Below are 25135 nucleotides of genomic sequence, written 5' to 3' on the forward strand. Positions count from 1 at the left end.
GTTTTTCATTTTTTGGATGAAATCTTTTCATGTTAACAATGAGGGAGTCTTTCATTTTAGTATTGAACAGGTAATGTAAAATTAATAATCTGTTATATTGATTAAGGCATGGAGCAGTAGTAGTGTAATAGGAATATTAACTTAAGGATGAAATAGTTCATTTGACAAAGTCCATAACCCGGGATCAAAAGTGGTATTCATGTCTGCTGGATTTTCAAAATCTTTATATTGTCTCAGGTGTCAGTGCAAAAGTGAGCTTTATTCTCCAATGTTTCTCCTGTGCCCTGTACTTGATATTGTGATCAACGTGCAATTTTAATTAAGGCTGCACTATAACAGCATTTCATTCAATTTGAATATTCTGTAGTTTTATATCATTTTAATAAATAATTTAATAAAATTTTACTCTGTGAAACTTAGACTTTTTAACCTTGTCAGTACATTGGCACACATTTTCAGTGAACCTTCAAGTCTGATAATAGTTGGCTCTGTTTCTGTTATAGTTACAAACTTATCGGCAGAGATTATCGACAATGTACAGCTGAGGGTTGGGATGGTGAGGTTCCATTGTGTGAACGTAAGTGATATTTCCCTGTTTTGTAACATAACTGACCTGAGAGTCCATACACAATGAATGAGCTATTTCCAATTATTTATTATATACTGTGGATGTACAGCTAAGTTTTGGATCCAGCAGAGATCCCTGGACTGGGCTTTGGAGTGTCAGCAGCAACCAACCTGGTGATGTGGCTGACAATGAAACTCTGCCAACCTGAGGCTTAAGTGGGTAGCTTGCTACCATTTTGATTTAGGATTGCAGATGATGGCTGATACATGTCAATGTATAGTTTTTCTGTAGACAGGCAATACTCTGTTATTGTGAGGTATAGGAGAAAGAGAAAATTTTGCCTTTGTATTGCTAGAATAATGAAAACTGAATTATTGAGAATATGGGCAGCTTCATTGATTTTATCTGCATATTGTGTATTAAATGAATGCAACTGTTGGAATCTTTTGTGTTTTGTAACATTTCTATTTTGTCACTGCATTTTCTGTGCAGCAATAACCTGTGGTTACCCTGGAAAGATTCTGCATGGGCATTATAAGGCTCTAAATGAAACAGTTCCAAATAAAGTTATTTTTCATTGTGAATTTGGGTGAGTATTCAGTAAATATATTACTGAACAGATTTTGGTGATGGACAGTATAATTTTAACACTGTGATTTAGACAACTTCAGTCAGCCATGATGGCTCAACATAAGAACTCTGATTGACTTCTAGTTTATCATTGAACTGATGAATGTAAAATAAATCTACACCTTTAACATTTTTCCATGTTGTTGCTGGTGTTGCTGTATTAATGCAAAGATGGAAGTGCTGAATATATTAATGATCCCTGGATCCATTACCTGAAATCAACACTAGATATTTTTGTCAACTAGTTCCTCCTAAGTGCTAACCTTTATATCTGCAGAGAGATAGATACATCAATATAATTTAGATATGGTCAGAGCACAACGTCTTTTATCAACATAACAGAATTGAATTCTTTCATGAATCTATGGAACTAGTCCCATGTTTTATCTTTTATGAAGTTTATTCCTCGTTATTACTCTTTGATCGTTTGGAATTCTAACCTGACCACAGTAGTAATGCTCTCGAAGTAACTTTCAAGTTTTTATGACAAATGGTTTGTTTTTCATTTTCCAGGTTCAAGATGTTGGGTAGAGCTTATCGACAATGTACAGCTGATGGGTGGGATGGTGATGTCCCAACGTGTGAACGTAAGTTATGTTTAACTGTTTGGAGTACTTAATAAGCGATTTGGTACATAACTGATCCCCCTCCAAAGGATCTGGCGGTGCATTCTCACTGTCTGTACAATCACCGCGCAGTTCGAGACACTGGGATTTTACTGCGCGTGCACACCGCTCTCGTGAACTGGATAGGAGACTTTCACCACCGCGGGGTATGGTGGGTAAAAGACCCGTCACTTGCGCGTTAGTCTTTTTGCGTAGCATGGAATGTTAGGCAGGACGCGTGGCTATCAATATGATCAGGAGGCAAATTGTAGTGGGAAAGTATCGGACAGTGAAGTACAAGAGTTTGACAGATACTGAGGAAAGTGAGAGTGGAAATTGCCTCGGCATTGACTTTTATTTTAGTCTTCTATAGATATGGATGTGGTGCTAAAGGACGCTTGCCTTCATTGCACAGTACTTTGAGTGTGGGAGTTGGGAGGTCGTGTTGAGATTGTGCGGGCGTTGGTTGGACTACTTCTGGAGTGCTGTGACCAGTTCTGGTTGCCCTGTTATAGGAAGGATGTTGTTGGGCTGGGGAGAGGTCAGAAGAGATTTTCCAGGTTGTTGCCGGGTGAGGAAGGTTTGAGATTTGGAGGGTGCTGAATGGGCTGGGACATTTTTCACTGGAGCATGGAAGGTTGAAATGCGACCTTGTGCAGGTTTGTAGAATCATGAGGGGTATGGATGTGATTAACGGTGAGTGAGATGGACTGGGGAGCATATTTTTAGGGTGGGTGGAGAGAAATTTGGGGAGGATATGAGGGGGAATATTTTCCGGGGTGGGGTGGGGGGGGGGGGTAGTTGCATTCTGGAGTGGACTTCTTGAGGAGGTGGTAGATATGGGTGCAGTTCCAACATTTGGAAGACACTTGGATGTGTACAAGAGTGGGAGGGGCTTCGACGGATTCGGCCAGGAATGTGTGCACTGCTGCCTCACAGTGCTGGGACCACATCCAATTCCAACTTTGGATGACTGGCTGTGTGGAGTTTGCACATCCTCCCCGTTTCTGTATGGCTTTCTGCAGGGTGTCCTGGTTTTCTCCTACAATCCATAGCTGTGCAGGTTAAGTGGATTTGTCATGCTAAATTTCTCATAGTTTCCAGGTATGTGTCGGTTGGGTGGATTATCCATGGGAAATACAGGGTTACAGGGGTAGTATGGGTGAGGTTGTGGCGGAGGGGCGGGTGTTGGGTGAGAGTGAGTCCAGGTGAGAAGTTCTCCAGAGAGTCGGTGTGAACTTGTTGAGCTGAATGGCCTGTTTCAACACATGGATTCTACAGATGGATAATTCTATGACTCCATGACAAGAGTGAATGACAGACACTCTTATTCAGAAAAGTGCAAAGATAAGTGCAGCAACTGCAAATTAGCCCTAGTTTTGAGTTTAACTTCAGTCATGGGAAAGCTTTTAGAAGTACTAATTCAGGAATAAATTTAAAAAAGTATACAGACAGATGAATCGCAGAAAGCCACCTTAGATTTCCAAAAGGGAAATCATATACAATACCTTATTGGACATTTTGTGAAGTTACTGGAAAAGATTGATGAGGGAATTTCCGTTGATGTGGTATAAGTGTGTAATAGGCAGTTCATACATTGCTATGCAACAGACTTATGAGAACACTCTGAGCCTCATGGATTTAAAGGGTTTGGAGCAACTTGAATTCTCAATTATCTGAGGGACAAGAAACAAAAGTGTAGTGTCAAAGAGTAGGTTCAAAGATAGTGGATGTTCTTCATACTGGGGGAAGATTTATTTTGGAGAATCCCGTGGGTGAGTGTTTAAACCCTTGTTTTTTCTGATTTAAGTTAGTGTGTGAGACTTCCATATTGGGGTCACTGTTTCAAAGCTTGTGGACAAAACAAACTTTGGGTATATTATATCTAAGGAATCTAGCATTGAACTTCAAAAAGACACAGACAAGGTGACTGAGTGAGTGGATTCATGGTAGATTATGTTTAATGCAGAGAAATGTGATATATTTCATTTTGGTAGGAAGAATATGTGTTGACCATGTTGGCTTTCATTGCTCAGACATTTGAGTGTAAGAGTTAGGATGTTATGTTGAGTTTGTACAGAATGTTGGTGAGGCCTTTTCTAGAGTACTGTATCCAATTCTGGTCTTCCTGTTATAGGAAGGATATTATTAAGCTGGAGAGGGTTCAGAATAGATTTACTAGGATGTTGCTGGAAATGAAGGGTTTGATTTATAAGGAGAGGCTGGATAGGCTGAGACATTTTTCACTGGAGCATAGCAGGTTGAAAGAAGACTATATAGAGGTTTATAAAATCATGAGGAGTATAAATAGGTGAATGGCAGGAGTCTTTTCCCTCGGGTGACAAATTTCAAGTACAGAGAGCATATTTCCAAGATGAGAGGAAAAAGATTTAAGAAAAACACATGAGGGGCAGTTATTAAAAAATAATATGGTTCAGGTGTGGAATGAATTTTGAGAGCAAGTGGTGGATTCAGGTACAATTACAACATTGAAAAGACATTTGGATAAATACATGAATAATAAAAATTTGGAGGGATATGGGCCAAGCGCAGGCAGGTTGGACTATTTAGTTTGGGATTATGGTTGTTATGGACTGGTTGGACAGTTTCTATGCTGTCTGACTCTATGACTCTAAGTGACTGCTTTACTGTTCAATGTCAAATGATTGAATCACTTCATTGCATATCCCTCTAGTGTTGGTTATAGAACTTAGAACATTACAGTGCAATGCAGACTGTTCAGCCCTCGATGTTGCGCCAACCTGTGAAACCAATCTGAAGCCCATCTAACCTACGCTATTCCATTATAATCCATATGTTTATCAAGTGACCATTTAAATGCCCATAAAGTTGGTGAGTCTACTACTGTTACAGGCAGGGCATTCCACACCCTTACTACTCTGAGTAAAGAAACTACCTCTGATATCTGTCCTGTATCTATCACCCCCTCCCGCCTTTAAGCTATGACCCCTCATACTAGCCATCACCATTGAGGAAAAAGGTTCTCACTGTCCATCCTATCTAATCCTCTGATCATCTTGTATGCTCTATTAAGTCATTTCTTAACCTTCTTCTCTCTAACAAAAGCAGCCTCAAATTCATCAGCCTTTCCTCATAAGAACTTTCCTCCATACCAGGCAACATCCTGATAAATCTCCTCTGAACTCTTTCCAATGCCTCCACATCCTTCCTATAATGCGACGACCAGAACTTGGATGCAATACTCCAAGTACATCTGCACCAGAAATTTGTAGAGCTGTAACTTGACCTCATGGCTGCAAAACTCAATCCCTCTACCAATAAAAGCTAACACGCCATATTCCTTCTTAACTTTATCAACCTAACAGGGATCTATGTACATGGACAGCAAAATCTCTCTGCTCATCCACACTACCAAAAAACTTACCAGTAGCCCAGTACAGTACTCTGTATTTCTGTTACTCCTTCCAAAGTCAATCACCTCACACTTTTCCACATTAATCTCCATTTGCCACCTCAGCTCAGCGCTGCAGCTTACCTATATTCCTCTGTAACCTGCAACATCTTTCTGCATGGTCCACAACTCCCATCAACCTTAGTGTCATTGGCAAATTTACTAATCCATCCTTCTATGCCCTCATCCAGGTCATTTCTAAAAATGATAAACAGCAGTGGCCCCAAAACAGATTCTTGTGGTACACCACTATTAACTAAATGCCAGGATGACCATTTCCCATCAACCACCACCCTCTATCTTCTTTCAGCTAGCCAATTTCTGATCCAAACTGCTAAATTACCCTCAATCCCATGCCTCCATATTTTCTGCAATAGCCTACCATGAGGAACCTTATCAAATGCTTTACTGAAACCCATATATACCATATCAACCACTTTAGTCTCATCCACCTGTTTGGTCACCTTCTCAAATAACTTAATAAAGTTTGTGAGGTACGACTTACCTTTCAGAAAACTGTGTTGACTATCCGTAGTCAAAGTGTTCCTTTCTGGATGATTATACATCCTATCTCTGATAATCCATTCCAACACTTTACCCACAACCAAAATAAGGCTTATTTATAATTACCAGGGTTGTCTCTACTCCACTTCTTGTATAAGGGGACAACATTTACTGTCCTGTAGACAATGCCAACATAAAGATCAAGGCCAAAGGCTCAGCCATCTCCTCCCTAGCTTCCCAGAGAATCTTAGGATAAATCCCATCCTGCCTAGGGGGCTTATCTATTTTCACACTTTCCACAATTGCTAACACATCCTCCTTATGATTCTCAATTCTGTCTAGTCTAATAGCCTGTATCTCAGTATCCTCCTTGACAAATTTGACTTTTTCCTGTGTGGATACTGATGAAAAATATTCAGTTAGTGCCTCTCCTATCTCCTTGGACTCCACAAACAACTTCCCACTCCTGTCCTTCATTGGTCCTAATTTTACGCTAGTCATTCTTTTATACCTGACATACCTATAGAAAGCTTTAGGGTTGTCCTTGATCGAACTTGCCAAAGACTTCTCATGTCCCTTCTTGACTTTTCTCAGCTCTCTCTTTAGGCTTTTCTTGGCTGACTTGCAACTCTCAAGTGATCCAACTGAGCCTTCATGTCTCATCTTTACATAAGCCTCCTTCTTCTTCTTGACAAGAGATTCAACTTCTCTCTTGATCAACAAGTGCATATTTATCAAGGACATGCAGTGCCTGTTCTTTGAACAAGCTCCACATTTAAATTGTGCCCATCCCCTGCAATTTCCTTCATCATTCTATGCATCTTAAATCTTGCCTAATCACATCACAATTGCCTTTATCCCAGCTATAACTTTTGCCCTGTGGTATATACTTATCCCTTTCCATTGTAACCAATTTGTGGTCACTATCACCAGAGTGCTCACCTACTTCCAAATCTCACACCTGGCTTGGTTCATAGCCCAGTACCAAATCCAATGTGGCCTTGCCTCTTGTTGTCTTATCTATATACTGTGTCAGGAAACACTCCTGAACACATTGGACAAAAATTGACCTATCTAAAGTATTCGAACTACAGCATTTCCAGTCAATATTTGGAAAGTTAAAGTCCCCCCATAACAACCATCCTGTTACTTTTGCTCCTATCCAGAATCATCTTTGCAATCCTTTCCTCTGCATCTCTGGAACTTTTTGGAGGCCTATAGAAAACTTCCAACAGGGTGATCTCTCCTTTCCTGTTTCTAACCTCAGCCCATACTACCTCAGTCAACAAGTTCTCATCACATGTCCTTTCTGCCACTGTAATAATGTCACACCTCCCCCTCTTTTACCACTTTCCCTGTTCTTACTGAAACATCTAAACACAGGAACCTGCAATATGTCTCCAAAATGGCCACACATCAAAGTCCCAGGTACCAACCCATGCTGCAAATTCACCCACCTTATTCTGGATGCTCCTGGCATTGAAGTAGACACACTTCAAACCTTCCTGCTTGCCGGTATGCTCTTCCAACCTTGAAACCTTATTTATGACCTCACTACTCTCAACCTCCTGTACACTGGAGATAAAATTCGGGTTGCCATTTCCCTGCTGAATTGGTTTAAAGCCTCCCAAAGAGCATTAGCAAAACTCTCCCCCCTCCAGGATATTGGTACCCCACTGGTTCAGGTGTAGAACATCCTGTTGTAGAGGTCCGACCTACCCCAGAATGAGCCTCAATTATCCAGGTATCCAAATATCTCCTTTTTCCACCATCCCTGTAGCCACATGTTCAACTGCTCTCTCTCCCTATTCCTCACCTTGCTAGCATGTGGCACAGTAACAAATCAGAGATAACAACTCTGTTTGTTCCTGCTCTAAGCTTTCACCCTAACTCCCAGAATTGCTGCCTTACATGCCCATCCCTTTTCCAATCTACATCATTCGTGCCTATGTGCGGCTTCTGCCCATTCCCCTTAATGATCCTGAAAACATGATCCGAGACATCATAAACCTTGGCACCTGCAAGGCAACACCCCAACCATAGAATCTCCTTTTTGTCCCCCTAACTATGAAGTCCCCAATGACTAATGCTCTACTCCTCTCTCCCCTTCCCTTCTGTGCAACAGGGATTGACTCTGTGCCAGAAGCCTGTACCCCATGGCTTACCCCTGGTAAGTCCCCCCCCCCACCCCAACAGTATCCAAAATGATATACTTGCTATTGAGGGGAACAGTCACAGGGGATCCCTGCACTGTCTGCCAGTTCCCTTTCTGTCCCCTGACTGTAACCCATCGACCTTCACTCCTGTACCGGAAGTGTGACTGCCTCCCTGTAACTCCTCTCATTACCCCCTCAGCCTCCTGAATCATCTGGAGTTTGTCCAGTTGCAGCTCCATTTCCCTAATGCACTTTCCGAGGAGCTGGAGTTGGATGCACTTCCCACAGATGAAGTCACTGGGAACACTAGTGGTGACCCTTACCTACCACATTCTATAGGAGGAGTATTCTTCTGCCCTAACATCCATTCCCACTGTTCTGCATTCCCAAAGTGCCTATAAAGAAAAAGAAACTAGTCACCGTATCAATCCAGCACACAGAAACATTTTTTGGGGTTAGAGGAGGAGGATGGGTGGGACACACTACTTCAGTTGTATTTTGGGTAAAGAAACCTCCCAAATATATTACTTCACTTACTCAGTGGTCCTGTGTCTGCTCCTGCTCAGCAAGCGCTCTACGTATTCACTTAGTAAGTTTTTAAAGGATTAATTTACCTTCCCGGCCACCCTGGTCCTTGCTTCCATTGTGGTCATGCAAGATTTCTTTGTGACAATATTCTGATATGCTCCTCCTGGAATTCTGATTTCTTGTAATGGGAGGAAACACCTATTCAATGCTTTAATCAATCTTGCATTTTAAAGGAGCACAATGTATGAACTGATCCATTGTGCTCTGTGCAGAGAAATTTACTCATCTGCCCAAGTTCAAATGGTAGTGTTGGAGCAAGGAGATGTGTTTTGATGTCTGATGAGATGCTTTTGAGTTTGTAATGTTATTGGAGTTTGAATTGATGCCAAGTGGTAGAAGATAGAGTAAAAGTTAAGTTGACATTAATGATCCATCATTCCCTAAATCCCTTCTCTTCCTGTTGCATTCTCACTTAACAATGCTTAATGTGTCTGTGCCTGGCAGATTTAGTTGTCGGTACATTGACACTGAGTGAAAGAAATAGATATAGGTAAAATGTCAAGAATGGTGAATGATAGTCAGTCATGGTGGTGTTGAGGCAAAAAAAATGATGCTGTGGAAATGGATATCCATGATCTCTCAGGTGAATAAGAGAGACGTGAGAATCTGCATTATATTTCAAGGAAGAAGACAAAGAAATCAATGAACTGTGAGCCAGTTAGTCTAACATCAGTCATTGGCAAAATGCTGTAACTTATAAGAATTCAGAATTTATGAACTTTTCAGAAAATTTCAATAATGCACTTAGAAAGCTATAATATGATCAAAACAAGTCAACGTAGTAAGTATGTAAGTTAGCTCACTGAGCTGGAAGGCTTGTTTTCAGATGTTTTGTCACCATGACAAGGTAACTCCATCAGTGAGAGTCTCTGGTGAAGTGCTGGTGATATGCCCCACCTCTTTATTTATAAGACTTTGTTTCTTTAGGTGGGTGATGTCATTTCTGGTTCTTTTTTTCAAGGGAAGGTAGATGGGATATTTGGAGAGGCGGGACATACCACCAGCGCTTCGCTGGAAACTCTCACTGATGATGTTACCTAGTCATGGTGACAAAATGTCTGAAAACAAACCTTCCAGCTCATCAAGCTAACTTACATGCTTATCATCAACCTGAGTTACAAATTTTCTCAAAAATCGCTAGGTCAACATGGTTTTACTAAAACGAATTGCTGTTTCACAAATTAATTAGCATTCATTTGAGGATTAACTATTGGGGTAGGTAGTGGACTGCCAGTCACTGAAGACTATATGGATTTCCAAAAGGAATTTGTTAGCAAGTCAGATGTAAGATTCGTAAGCAAGATAATGATTCATGGAGCTGTTTCTTGCTCAAAAACATTTCTCACTGACGTCAACTGAGGTCCAAGATATTCCGATGGCCTGAAACATTGGAAAAACATGGACTGGAGTTGTGAATCAGAAACATGGGGAGTCCCAGATACTGCTGACTCTGTGGGAATTGCACAGAAATTGAATTTTTGATGGGCAAATCTTCTACATCTGGAAACCTCCAAAAGAATGCATTCATGTCAAAGAATTCTGAGATTGCCGTCTTAACTGAACTTATTAACTACCCGGGAGTACTGAGAGGATTACAAACCAAGGCTAAATCCTGGATAAGTATTGATCTAACCCCAAACCTCAACACTGACACCCCAAGCTACACCACTCTGCTCCCCTATGCTGATGCCATAAGGATTCCTGATGGCCACTCACTGACCAGATGTGATTTTTACACCCCCCACTTCAGCCTGACATTGACAGACATGACTGTCTGGAGCCAACACCACCCACACTACTCCCATCGCCTAAACTGGCCTCTTCTGAACATAGTGACCTGAACATTGCCCTCAATTCAAAAGCCCACCTTGCTACCAACCTGAGATTGCCTCCTTACGCTATACCCAAACAAGCAAAACTACTCGCCTGATGCCCCTCAGCAAAGTAGACAAACATCCAAACGAGGCCTGAAACCAACACCCTACATGGGGCCTGACACCCGTGAAAGAGGCATGTTGGTGAGGGAGTGCTGATCACTGTCGAGGTGCTGTGTTAAGTTGGCATTCAGAATGATCTATTAAATAACAGCAGTAGGATGATGAATAGTCACACATAGTGTTCAGATTTACAAAATTAATGGAATACACCATCTACTGTCATGAAAAGGGTGTGTAGAGCAGAGCTTGAGCGTCTTCTAATATTCAGACTTTTTTTAAATGGACTCTTAAATATCTTTCATACTCCATGACTGCTAATCCCAAACACTTAGTTAGGAGATGCATATCTGGCATTGACTAGAATTTAATGGATCCCAACATAGTGTTGAGATGGTTGTCAGCATTATTCCCAAATCTTCTCCAGTGACTTCTCCCTACTCCATACATCTGTGCTTTGTGATCCAGCATAGATCCTCACAGGAGCAGTCATTGCTGCTGGTTGAGTTGCTGGTAATGGAATTCTGCCATCCTCTAATTGTATGGCAGTTCATGGGGAGGGCATTTTCCACAGCTGAAGCTTTGGTTATATGGAAGGCCTAAATTGATCAAGGAGCACTTATATCATATTGGGCCTTCTCCATGGAAGTGATGAGGAATTCACCATTGGTTCAGCATCAGATGTTGAGGGGCCTGTTGATAGAATGAAATCAATCCATTATGTTCTTGAATTGCTGTTGAACATTGTTTTGGTCCATTTAGTGTCCAGTTGGTTTGAGAGATTTTAGGTGTAGATAGGGTCATGTAGTTATTCTACTGCAAAATTGGAGAATGAATTTCAATATTAAGAAATCTTGATAATCTGTGCAATTGCGCAGCAGTATATTTCATCTTCATGTTAAAGGTAGGTTAATTACAGTGAAGAAATCTGATTTGGAATTTAGATTCTTCTGAAATTTCTTTCACTTCTTATTTATTTTCTGTATAGCAATAAACTGTGGAAACCCTGGTTCAATTTTGCATGGATATTATAAAGCATCAAAATGGACAGTTGGAAGTAATGTTACATTTTACTGTGACATTGGGTGAGTCTTCAATATATTACTCAATGAATAATTTTAGTGACACACTGTAATATGATAAAGTATGATTAAGACAGTGTTAGATGACCCCATGTTCAATCTATTTATCATGGAAGCTATTCATATTAATGTTGAGTGAGGCTTCCATTCTAGTGTTCAGCCATGAAGGTGAACAAAACCATCATTGATGATCAAGGTGGGGAATGTTAATTAGTGTTGTAATCAGAATATTAATGCAAAAACAGAACAGTTAAATGTGTTGTTGGTAGGAAGATCCACACGCTGAGATATAAGTCAGATGTCTTTTGGTGCTATTTCTACAATATGTTAAACATTATTTGAGTGCAATATGACTGTGAGTTCTATGTGCCAATGTTTTGTATGTGCACTGTCCTTGTGTAGGTGCATTTCAATCTGAAATGCAACAGCATTTGATTCCTATTTCACTGTTCTACTACTCTACTGCAATGATTGGTTTACTTTTCTTTGTTGACAGTTGAGTACATTTTTTGTTTATGAACCTCAGAACTCCTACATTTTCTGCCCTGTGTCACATTTTCTCAGGTAATTTTCATGTCTGGTAACAGGTGGCTTACCATTCTTTTTTAGATACAAAATTATTGGGAGAGATTATCAGCAATGTACGGTTGATGGTTGGGATGGAGAGGTCCCATCCTGTGAACGTAAGTTTTATCTCTCTATTTTGTAAAGTAATTGAGTTGCATGTCTGAGAAAATGACTGAGCCACTTACACTGAGTCATCATGGCTCATGTCCACATTTTCTGAATTACACTGGTTTGAAATCCTCAGACTTGGAATTCTTTCTTTGAGTTGTAGGGTTATTTTTTGCTTTTTGATTCATATTTTATATGGAAACAAAATTGCAACTGTAATGAGAAATTACCACTTAGTAAATCATTCCTACTCCTTTCAGAAGAATACATTTTCTACTTGAGTATCATATTAATTTGGAGCAAAGAACTTTGTTTTGGTGGGTCATAGAGTCATAGAGTCCTACAGCAGAGACAGGCCCTTTGGCCCAAATTGATCCATGCCGACCAAAATGTACGTCCGTGCTAACTCCATTTCCCTTCAGTTGGCCCATATCCTTCTAAACCTTTTCTATCCATTGTTTGTCCAAATGCCTTTTAAATATTGTTAATATACACATCTCAACCACTTCCACTGGCAGTTTATTCCATATGCATACCACCCTCCATGTAAAAAGGATACCCCTCAGGGTTCCTTTTATTCTTTCCCCTCTAACCTTAAACTGATGCCCTCAAGTCTTCAATTCCCCAACCCTGGGAAAAAGATTGACAGCATTAACCCTATCCATGCCTCTCATGACCTTACACACTTCTATAAGATCCCCTCTCATTCTGCTACACTCTAAAGAAATATGTCCCAGCTTGTCCAATCTCTCCTTATAACTCAGACCGTTGAGTCCTGGCATTATCCTTGTATATTTCTTCTGCACTCTTTCCAGTTTAATAACATTCTTTCTATAGCAAGGTGACCAAAACTGAACATAATCCTCCAAGTGCGGCCACACCAATGTCCTGTACAACTGCAACATAACATCCCAAATTCCATACTCCATGTTCTGACTGATGAAGGCCAATGTGTCAAAAGCCTTCTTCACTGCCCTGTCTACCTATGTTCAAAGAACTGTGCACCTTCAGGAGATACTCATCTTAGTTTTGGGATTTAACAATTTTAACCCATGGAAATTAAAGGTTCAACAATGATGCAATGCCTGTTACTCTTTTGTCTGGTAATCAGTCAGATTTGAGGAATGCTTTTGGGCTTCTCTGGGGTTTGCTGTCAGCTGAGTCTGTGGATAGTTGACAGCTGTGTCTAGAGAATGGGGAGAATGCTATCAGCTGGAGCAGAGTCAGTGCTATCAGCCAATCCCAGGGATTCTTAGTGGTGGGACTGGAAGATTTCATTGGTCTGGCGCGAGGAGTGGTGTCTACTGTGGAGTGGTGTGGTGCAAAGCAGAAGGCTATAGGATTGTGGGCATTGAACCATTTGAGAGCAATTATCCCTGGGCCCATCGCAGTCTGAAGAAGAGTCACGGAACCCAAAATATTAACTGATTTCTCTGCACAGATGCTGTCAGGCCTGTTGAGTTTTTCCAGCAATCTCTCATTTTTTTTGTTTCTCATTCGAGGTTTGATATGCCATAGAGATTGAATGGGACATATGTGGCTCTCTCTTGACTCCTGAAGGTAGCTCAGCAAACACTGCAGCCTTGACATAGTGTTCTTTTATTGTGAGCAACTCAGTGCCCAATCATGGGACCCAGCGTAAGGAAGCAGGGTGTGTTGAAAGCTATTTTAATGCCCTTCCTTGTGACTCACTGCACACAATTCTCTGGTGAGTGTCACCAGAGTCCCCCGTTCCACCCCTGTCCACATCACTGATGTCCCACGAGTGAGTGGAGATCCTTTTCTATGTCTTGGAGCATAAATGGAAGCAGCCACCAGTCAGAGATACTGCCAGCAATGGAATGTTGCTTAACAGTGGCTTAAGAAGATGGATATCAATCATATATGATGTTAAATTGCTGCTGAAGATTGGTGCAGGTTCATTCATAGTGCTGTTGCAGACAGACAACCGCTTGTTATTCTGAGGTGTTACAGATCAAGAAAATTGTCTTGATTTTGTATTGCCTTATCTCTGAAAACTAAATTCCAGATTTGGGATAACCTGATACCATTGTCAATTTCATTGTATTATTCATGTTTGTGTTAAATATTTCAATGGAAATTGCTAACATAGAGTTCAGAGTTTCGTTTCTAGCTTTTCTTATTGTGTTTCCTGTGTAGGAATAACCTGTGGCAACCCTGGGGAGATTCTGAATGGACATTATAAAACATCAAATGAAACTGATGGAAATAAAGTGTTTTATTATTGTGACTTTGGGTGAGTATTCAGTCAATAAACTACTAAAAGATTCTGGTGAAAGTATTATTTTAATGCTACTAATATGAGAAATTCATACTGACATCTCTTGTGCATATTATTTCTGACAATGGCTGTGCTTGTGAACTGTGATTGAATATTCCAATTTAGTATTAAACTGAGAATTTTTAAAATAATCACTATACTAATTAAGGTCAGCAACTTTAGAGCTTATGTTACAAGAGTAATAGAGTTGGAAATGCTGAATGTTTTATTGATCCCTGGACCCGCAATCTGAGATCAACAGTGGACATCAGAATCTGCTGGTTTCTCAATTGTATATTTTAGGTTGTAAATCAACTCAAAAGTGAGCAAGATGCATCAATATTTCTCTTGTGCACTGTAGTTTGCATGGAGTTTGCTCAGCCCTTTTAATTTTAACACAACGACAATTGTATTTTAACAAAACGACAATGAATATTTGATTCTTCCATTAATCGACAGACCTAGTCCCATTTTAAAGATATTTTGAAGTTTCTTGCTATTTAAATAGATTTATTTGTCTTTGGACCTTTTAATTTAGTCACTGAATATCGTCCAAGTGAACTCCAGTTTATTGATACTAGTGATTTGCTTCTCTTTTTCTAGATACCAGATAGTGGGTAGAGATTATCGGCAATGTACAGCTGAGGGTTGGGATGGTGATGTCCCATCCTGTGAATGTAGGTTATGTTTCCTTGTTTTGTAAAACAACTAATTTGCTGGTCAGTGCAAAATGATTGATATATGGATTGTTGTGTGGTGTTAGTTGGCATTGAAACTTTCTTCCCTTCAGTAGTCACTTGGACTATATCAAATATCAACTCAAAGCTTTATTCAACATTGCATATTAAGGTACATAGCGTGTGAAATGAGAAATGACCATTCAGCCAATCAAATTTGCTCCTTCTGAAGTCTTCACTCTTTTGCCATAACTCAAATGATGGAACAAGGAGTTGAGCTTTGGTGAGCGATGAGAAGTTACAAGCTGCTGATGTTAGTGGAGCTTAAGCTGACAGGCATTATCATACGAACCTTGGGAAATTCAGGGGAAGCAAGTGGAAGCCAAAGGCAAAGTGTAATCAATTCTCATACTCTGTTTTCTTTTATTTCCATTCTCATTTAAATATCTTAATGTGACTTTATCCAATTGAATTAGTCACCTTACAACTATTAAAGGGAAAACTGCATTCATTGATGTTTGAGTGAAAATAAGACTTTAATAAGGCAACAAAAATTTTAAAAAGGCATAAGATTTGTTGTTGGTCTACTGAGGGGAGACAGATAATACTGTCAAAGTGAAAATAGTGATCATTGAGATGGATCAGAATCTTTAGAAGATATTTCCTCATTTTTGTCATGTCATGCCCTTAAAATGATGAAAACTATTGAACGAATAATCTTGAATATATTTTGTAACTTTATAGTAATTTTCAGTGACTACTGCTCATAGATACATGTATACTTTGCCTTCTCCATGTTTCCTTGTCTGTCACTATTTAGTTAGTGAAGATTGATACTGATCAATACTCAAGCAATTGAAGCAAAGGGACCTGTTGATCTGAAGTATTGTGGACTCAGCAGAAGTCCTCCAGTTGTGTTCTAATTCTGAAAACTAATGTACTAAATTGGAGAAACTTGGCATTGTGGACAGGTTTTGATGTAATTATTCACCTTCATGCTTAGTATCTGTAAACTGAGATGAAAGAAGCTGTTGGAGATTTTGGAGGTTTGTTACATTTTCATCTGTTCTCATTTTCTTTTGTGTGCAGCAATAACCTGTGGTAACCCTGGTGAGATAGTGAATGGATATTATAATGCACCAAATAAGACAGTTGGAAATAATGTTACTTTTTATTGTGACATTGGGTGAGTATTCAGTATATAAATTATTGGACTGTATTATTTGAATGTTGTGATGAAGATAATTTAGATGTCAATCCATCCCTTGTTCTTCACATATCTGATCATATCCCTTCGTATTATCACAGAATAAGCCTGATTCTTTCATTGCTTGACTGATTTAGTTTTGGAATGAAATTTAAAATGTGATGTGACTTGGAAAATGTTTGAAACCAATGTATAATTTGGTAAAATGTTTGCCATATAACTGCTTGTTTTTTTTTTTGTTTTAAACTGTTTCTTGGTACTTTAATAGACATTTCTTCTTTGGATCTTAGAATTCATACCTGTTCAGTACATGGTAATGTTTTGTCAATTATCCTGAAGATATTTAATAACAAGTGATCTTGTTATTCTAGATACACTATGCTGGGAAATGGTTATCGGATATGTACACCCAATGGTTGGGATGGTCAAGTTCCATCCTGTGAATGTAAGTTCTGTTTCATCCTTTATTAAAGTGAATAAATTGATCTTCCCAGTCAAATGTTAGAGCCACTCTCAATACGTTGTTGGAGCTTTGATTCAATTCCATGTTTTCTTCCTTACAATATTTGTCCATTGTGGAGTTTTATCTAGAATACAGAAAACATGAATGTTAAAGAAAACTGAAGTGTGCTTTGAGAAATAGTCATTCATCAAATCAGACTTTTTTGTTACAAAATTGAATTGTTTGCCCTTGTGCAAATGTTAGTACAGTATTTAGATTAGATTCCCTACAGTGTGGAAATAGGCCCTTCGGCCCCACAAGTCCACGCTGACCCTCCGAAGAACAACCCACCCAGACCTATTCCCCTGACTGATGCATTTAACAATAGAGGCAATTTAGCATGGCTAATTCACCTAACCTGCACATCTTTGGACTGTGGGAGAATGTGTAAACTCCACACAGACAGTTGCCCAGGGCAGGAATTGAACCTGGGTCCCTAGCACTGTGAGGCAGTAGTGCTAACCACTGTGCCGCAGTAGTGCTAACCACTGTGCCACCGTACCGCCCCAAGATCGAGCAGGATTTTAATGTGGGTTTGTATTTTTAGGAGGACTTTAGAGTAACTGACAAGTACATAATTGAAAATTCAGCAAGTGAAAATGACATAATGGAAAAATGAAGACAATATTAATGGTATATAATTAAATCAGATTCCTTTTCCAATTCCATCTCACGGTCCAATAAGGGGAGGGGGGTGGCCTGATGGTCTTGTTAATCCAGTGACTCAGGTAATGTTCTGGGCACCCATGGCAGATGGTGTAATTTGAACTCAGTAAAATCTGGAAGTAAAAGTATAATGATGACTGTGAATTTATAGTTGATTGTTAGGAAAAACCCATGTGGTTCACTAATGCTCTTTAGGGAAAGAATCTGTTATCCTTACCTAGTCTCACTTACATGTGACTCCAGACCCTCAGCATTGTAGTTGACTCTTAAATGCCATCTGCACAATTAGGGATGGACAACAAGTGCTGGCCTAGCCACTAATGTCCTCCATTCCATGAATAAAAAAAAAGATCAGGACCTGCATCTTATTGGAATTAGTTGTGTTGGTACAGCACATGTTGCTGATTAAGCTTGAGTGAAAATAATAATTTTAGAGGAGGTGACAAAAACAGAGATGGACATTTGTGGTGTTTGTGCTGAGGTGGAGCAAACAATGCTATTGAAGCAAAAATAAGTGGTTTTTGAGATGGCAAAGAAACCTAAAGTCACTCTGGCACTTTAGTGTTCTCTCATTCTGTCTTAGTTAGTAACTGAGGATCAATGATGTGGAGATGCCGATGTTGGACCGGGGTGGACAAAATTAAAAATCACACAACACCAGGTTATAGTCCAACAGGTTTATTTGGAGGTACTAGCTTTTGGAGCTTCGTCAGGTAGCTGTGGAGCAGGATCATAAGACACAGAATTTATAGCAAAAGATTACAGTGTCATGCAACTGAAATGATATATTAAACAAACCTAGATTGCTGTTAAGTCTTTCATCTTTTAGAATGGGTTGCCAGTTTTGGTTAATATTCAAATCCTTGAAATTTCTTTTAAGTCACATTCTCAAGATAACTTAAGATTTTATAAAAAAAAGTAAAACTCAGCTCAGACAATGCATTAAAGATTTGAGGTTGGAGATTGTCTATATCCCAATCCTGAGTCAGACATGTTCTATTTCCAAAGTAGGAATTTATAAAATGTTACATGGATTGTCTGCTTGCAGATTGTGTGTTTTTTGAGCAAAATAGAATGTGCCTAAAAATACAATTCTGAAAATGCAAATTCACCCCATAGACTTACGTGTGTGCGTGCGTGCATGAGAGAGAGAAAGAATGTGAGTGTGGATGAGAGAGCATGTGTTTGCGTGTGTGCATGCTTGGTAGAGTGTGTGAGCGAGTGTGAGGGTGTGTGCATGGGTGAGTGTGTAGGGGGTACGTGTGTGTGTGTGTGTATACACACCCGACACTCTCACCCATGCACACACCCTCACAGGTTTATCCTCCATCATACTCACACACACACTCTACCAAGCATGCACACATGCAAACACACACTCTGTCAAGCACTCACATGGACAGACTCACATGCACACACTCTCAACCTCTCGTGCACATGCACATACATATAAGTCTATGGGGTGAATTTGCTTTTGCAGAATTGTATTTTCAGATGCATTCTATTTTGCTCAGAAAATACAATCTGCAGGCAGTCAATCCATGTAACATCTTATAAATTCCTACGTTGGAAATAGAACCAATCTGACTCAATATTGGAATATCGACAAACTCTAACCTCATACTTATAATTCATTGTCTGAGCTGAGTTGTTACTTTTTATTATAAGACCTTAAGTTATTTAGAGATTGTGACTGAAAAGATGTTCTGGGATTTACATATTAATGAACCGAAACCTGCAACCTATTCTAATAGATGAAGACTTAACAGCAATCTAGGTTTGTTTAATATATTGTCTCAGTTGTATTACACTATATCTTTTGCTATAAATTCTGTCTTATGATCCTGCTCCATAGCTACCTGATGAAGGAACAGTGCTCCAAAAGCTAGTACTTCCAAATAAACCTGTTGGACTATAACCTGGTTGTTGTGTGATTTTTCACTGAGGATCAGGTGTGATTTGCTTCCATTCTGTTTTGGTGGGTATGAAATTGCTATTAAATCCATTGTGTGATTTTGTGAACTCTGCCACATTTCGAGTAAGTGGTGCTTGGACGGTCAGGTAAATGAGTTATTGGGAGAATTGTGTACTTTCGCTGAGGCCTCAACATCACTTGTGTGTGTCCCTGACAAACTTTCTACATTCAATGTTTACCCAAATGAATCTTCTCCATATGTTGAGTTACAAGTCAGGTACACTCAAGTTGACAGGTAATGGTTAAAAGCAAATTACTGCGGATGCTGGCATCTGAAACCAAAAGAGAAAATGCTGGAAAATCTCAGCAGGTCTGGCAGCCTCTGTAAGGAGAGAAAAGAGCTGATGTTTCGAGTCTAACAAAGCTTTGACAAAGGGTCAGTTAGACTCGAAACGTCAGCTCTTTTCTCTCCTTACAGATGCTGCCAGACCTGCTGAGATTTTCCAGCATTTTCTCTTTTGGTGACGGGTAATGTTGATCTTTTCTGAGATGCTTTGAGGTCAGTCTTAAAACCATATTTGTTATCCACCTGAGAGGCTCCTGTCATGAACGATTTCCAACCAGAGCAGTTGCTTCAGCAGTTTGGTATAACAATGACATGTCCTGCCCAGAAATTGTGAGATTATCAAATTGATACTGGGAAAGTTCTAACTCCCACAGAGTAAGTTATTGCAGTCTACCAACCATTTAAAAAAAAATGGAAATTGGATTCCAAAATTCAAATAATTTGCTACATTAAGTAATTGTGACACTGCATAGTGTCTTTCATGTTAAAAAATGTAATTGCAATGACAGAACTGTGTTGAAGATGTTGGGTGTTTTGTGATACTTCTACCTTTTCCCTTTTCGATTTCTGTGTAGTAATAAACTGTGGTAACCCTGGCGAAATTCCAAATGGATATTATGTAGCCTCAAATGATACAGTTGGAAATAAAGTGACCTTTTATTGTGACATTGGGTGAGTATTTGCTCTGTGAATGGATGAATAATTTTGTTGGAAGGTTGCTATCATAATCTATAATCACATGATTATTTGAGATCATATTATTTTTCATTTGCATTTCTGATAAACATTTTCCATGTCAATATGAGTCAGGCTTGTAATTCAATGCTGAATAGGGAATCTGATTTTTAAAAAAGTCTTTATTCACAGCAGATCAAGGAAGTTACTTCATGGGTTTGGAATATGTATAGATAGATAGACATGTTAAATTTGTTGGTGATGCTTAGACCCAAACACTCCAATCAACACTGGATAGCTTTAATTGCTGTGTTCCTCAACAATCATTATTTCCATGGTGAGCTGGTATATCTGTTCCTCCTGTAATTTGTATTTATAAGAAGTCCAATCGACATCATGTTTAACTACAGTGCAATACCATTTGATTACAAATTCATTTTTTTTCGTCAGCTATTCCCACATTCCCATTTACTGCCTAACATTTGTTGTTAGGTGAATACAAGGTTACTCTCTGGACCTTTAATGTTCTTATCTGATCTGCAAATTGTATAACTTACCAAACTAGCATTCATTCATTAATACAAATGGATTGATTTGCTTCTCTATTTTTGTAGGTACAAGATGGTGGGCAGAGATTATCGACAATGTACAGCTGAAGGATGGGTTGGGGATGTTCCATCCTGCGAACGTAGGTTTGATTTCCCTGTTTTGTAAAGTGATGTTCTTGTCTGTATCAATTGATTCAGCTGCTTTCAATGAATTGTCCTGTAACGTTGGTTGACATCCATGTTTCCTTCACTGAGGCATTTTTCTGTCCTTTCTCTTGCACTTCCAGTGACCATATCTTCTGTGCTTGCAATGCCACATATATGCCTTTCCTGGGACTTTGAGCAATAAAATCAGCAGTCACTGTTCACATTGCCATCAGGTGCTGGTAGTGTAGCCAGCCATGGAGAGCCACCTCTGGCTTTGATAGCATGAAAGGCCTCTGTTGGCCAGCTAATTGCCTAAGGGCCCTTAAATCAAAATGCACTTTCTACATATGGAGGTGACGTGGGATTCCCACTGGATCATCTGCTGATGTTTAGGACCTTGGTCCTAGGACTAAATCTGGCCATGTCGTTTTTGGATTTCTTGTCATGATTCTTGATGTTCAATACAGAAACCAGATTCAGTAAAATATTGGGATTTAGAGAAATTCTTGCATTTCAAATGCCATAGTTTAGAAAAATGCATTCCAAGTTTACAGAAACCTGTCATTCTCTGCAATTATGTACAATTATATCTTCATGATAAATATCTGTGAATGATGGTGAAATAATGTTTAGAGGTTTTGGGTTCTACTGTTTCATTTTTTGTTTCCTTTATAGCAATAAACTGTGGTAACCCTGGTTCACTTCCAAATGGATATTATAAAGCAACAAATTGGACAACTGGCAGTAATATTATCTTTTATTGTGATATTGGGTGAGTATTCAGAACATAAATAATGGAGTAATTTTTAATTATTGACATTACTTTAACGTTGCAATTTAGACAATTTCAAATGATCACACCATCATTTTTTTTTGATGAAATCTTTTCTTACTAACAATGAGGTAGTCTTTCATTTTAGTATTTAACCAACAACTTAAACAAAATCCGCTACACAAATCAAGGCTTGAGACAGTGAAGTATAATAGGAATATTAGTGTAATAATGGAACAGTTGTAGTCATAGAAGTACAGAACAGAAACAGACACTTATGTCCAACTCATCCATGCCGACCAGATATCCTAACCTAATCTAGTCCCATTTGCCCGCACTTGGTCCATATCCCTCTAAACCCTTCCTATTCATAAACCCTTCCAGATGCCTTTTGAATGTTGTAATGGTACCAGCCTCCATCACTTCCTCAGGCAGATCATTCTATACACGCACCACCCTCTGCGTGAAAAGGTTGCCCCTTAGGTCCTTTTTAAATTTTTCCCCTCTTAACCTAAACCTATATCCTCTCCTTCTCGACTTTCCCATCCCAGGGAAAAAAAGCCTTGTCTCTTTACCCTATCCATGCCCCTCATGAATTTATAAACCTCTATAAGATCACCCTTAAGCCTCTGATGCTCCAGGGAAAACAGCCCCAGCCTGTTCAGCCTCTCCCTATCGCTCAATTCCTGCGATCCTGGCAACATCCTTGTAAATCTTTTCTGAATCCTTTCAAGTTTCACAACATCCTTCTGATAGGAGAGAGACTAGAATTATGCACAATATTCCAAAAGTTGCCTAACCAATTTCCTGTACAGCTGCAACATGTCCTCCCAATTCCTGTACTCAAGCTCTGACCAACAAAGGAAAGCATACCAAATGCTTTCTTCATTATCTACCTGCGATTCCACTTCCAAGGAACTATGAATCTGTATCCAAGGTGCCTTTATTCAGCAACACTTCCCAGGACCTTTACCATTAAGTGTATAAGTCCTACTCTGATTTGTCTTTCCAAAATGTAGCACGCTATACTTCTCTAGATGAAATTCCATCTACCACTCCTCAGTCCATTGGCCCATCTGATTAAGATCCCATTGTACTCTGAGGTAACTTTTTTTGCTTTCCATTACACCTCCAATTTTAGTGTCATCTGCAAACTTAATAACTTTACCTCCTATGCTTACATCCAAATCATTTATATAAATGTCAAAAAAGCAGTAGACCCAGCACCAATGCTTGTGGCACACCATTAGTCACAGGCTTCCAGGCTGAAAGACAACCCTCCATCACCAGCTTCTGTCTTCTACCTTTGAGCAGTTCTGTATTCCATGAGATCTAACCTTGCTAACCAGTCTACCATGAAGAACCTTGTCAAATGCCTTAGTGAAGTCCATGTAGATTATGTCCACCATTCATTTGACAAATTCATAATCTGAGATCAAACATTGTGTTCATGTCTGCTGGATCTTCAAAAGTTTTAAATTATATCAGGCATCAGTTCAAAAGTGAACTTTATTCTCCAATGTTTCTCCTGTGACCTGTACTTGATACTGTGACCAATGCGCAATTTTAGTTGAAGCATTTCATTCATTTTGAATGTTCTGCAATTTTATATTATTTTAAATAAATAGCTTGTTTAGTAAGTTTTGCACTGTGAAACTTAGACTTGTTATCTTGTCAATGCACCCGAACCCTTCTTCAGTTGAACCTTCCTGTCTGATAACAAATTGCTGTATTTCTGTTGTAGTTACAAAATTATGGGCAGAGCTTATCGACAATGTACAGCTGAGGGTTGGGATGGTGAGGTTCCATCATGTGAACGTAAGTTATATTTCCCTGTTTTGTAATGTAACTGAGCTGCATGTTTGTACAAATTGATTGAGACACTTCCTTACTATGCTGCACAGCCAGTTTTGGATCCAACAGAGATCCCTGGATTGGGCCTTGGAGTATTAATAACATCAGAGGTTACCACACCTGGTGATGTGGCTGACAATGGAACACTGCCAGCCAGTCTCTTAAGTGGCTGGTTTAGTAACATTTTGATTTAGGACTGCAGGTGAAGACTGATGCATATCAATGTATAGTTCTTCTGTGGACAGAAGAACTCACCTGTTATTGCGAGATATAGCAGATGTAGAGAGAGTCTTGCCTTTGTGTTGCTAGAATAATGATAACTGAATTCTTCACAATGCAGGCAATTTTATTGCATTCATATTGTTGTGTTTTACATGAAAGAAGCTGGTGGTGTTTTTTGAGTTTTGTGACATTTTTATCTCTTTTTTTTTCTGTGCAGCAATAGCCTGTGGCCACCCTGGAGAGATTCTGAATGGGCATTATCAGGTTCTAAATGAGACACTTGCAAATAAAGTTATTTTTCATTGTGATGTTGGGTGAGTATTCAGTCAATAAATTACTTAATAGATTTTGGTAATGGACAGTTTTATTTTAATGCTATGTTTAAGACAACTTCAGACAGCCATCTTTCATATAACATTTCTGATGATGGCTCAGCATTGAAGCTCTGACTATTCTGGTTTAGTACTGAATTGGCATATCCTGCATACTTATGATATTACTCTGTTGTTGTTGCTGGGGTTGCTCTCTTAATGCAAAGATGGAAATGCTGAATATGTTCATGATACCTGGATCTATTATCTGTGATCAGTACGACTTTTCCTCATAAGTACAGAACTTTTGTATTGTAAATCAGCTGTGAAGAGAGATAATCATCAATTTACTTTATATAAGGTCAGAACATAACAATTTATCAACAAAACAGTATTGAATTCGCTCATTAATCTGCAAACCTTGTCCCATGTTTTATCTTGTTTGTGAAGTTTATTGCTATTTTGATGGATTTATTATTCTTTGATCTTTTGAAATTCTAACCTAGTCAGAGGACTAATATCTTCGAAGTAACTTTGAGGCTGTTACTACAAATGGTTTGTTTTTCATTTTCTAGGTACAAGATGGTGGGTAGCGCTTATCGACAATGTACAGCTGAGGGGTGGGATGGTGATGTCCCAATCTGTGAACGTAAGTTACGTTTAACTGTTTTAGCGGCAGCTCACCAAAACCTTGACCCGGGTAAAGATCCTGGTGTTGCAAAAACAGTACCTGCAGGTTTTTAACTGAGGTTTGAAATCTTTATTGAATGTTTAGAAACATTCCCGATCCAGCCCTCCTCCATTTCGCACCTTCACCATCAGAAAGGGAGAAAACAG

The 25135-nt window shown here is 39.2% G+C and overlaps 1 protein-coding gene across 3 annotated transcripts in view; it reads left to right on the top strand.

Moving 5' to 3' along the window:
- The window catches only part of LOC122563171 (sushi, von Willebrand factor type A, EGF and pentraxin domain-containing protein 1-like), a 188304-nt gene that overhangs the window by 103380 nt on the left and 59789 nt on the right, over positions 1–25135 (top strand). For 2 of the 3 annotated variants that reach the window (XM_087973561.1, XM_087973560.1), the window contains exons 28-42: positions 504–577; positions 1061–1157; positions 1712–1785; positions 11407–11503; positions 12110–12183; positions 14336–14432; positions 15060–15133; positions 16223–16319; positions 16712–16785; positions 20345–20441; positions 21059–21132; positions 21815–21911; positions 23656–23729; positions 24205–24301; positions 24874–24947. In XM_087973561.1, coding sequence (XP_087829687.1) covers positions 504–577; positions 1061–1157; positions 1712–1785; positions 11407–11503; positions 12110–12183; positions 14336–14432; positions 15060–15133; positions 16223–16319; positions 16712–16785; positions 20345–20441; positions 21059–21132; positions 21815–21911; positions 23656–23729; positions 24205–24301; positions 24874–24947 — 1271 coding nt within the window. Of the gene's footprint in view, positions 1–503; positions 578–1060; positions 1158–1711; positions 1786–1926; positions 1971–11406; positions 11504–12109; positions 12184–14335; positions 14433–15059; positions 15134–16222; positions 16320–16711; positions 16786–20344; positions 20442–21058; positions 21133–21814; positions 21912–23655; positions 23730–24204; positions 24302–24873; positions 24948–25135 lie in introns of those variants that run through there. The other variant, XM_087973562.1, reaches the window with a different exon arrangement.

Source organism: Chiloscyllium plagiosum, unplaced genomic scaffold (genome assembly GCF_037043375.1).
Source record: "Chiloscyllium plagiosum isolate Xiang-an unplaced genomic scaffold, Cpla_swu_hap1 HiC_scaffold_26, whole genome shotgun sequence".
NCBI classification, from domain to species: Eukaryota; Metazoa; Chordata; class Chondrichthyes; order Orectolobiformes; family Hemiscylliidae; genus Chiloscyllium; species Chiloscyllium plagiosum.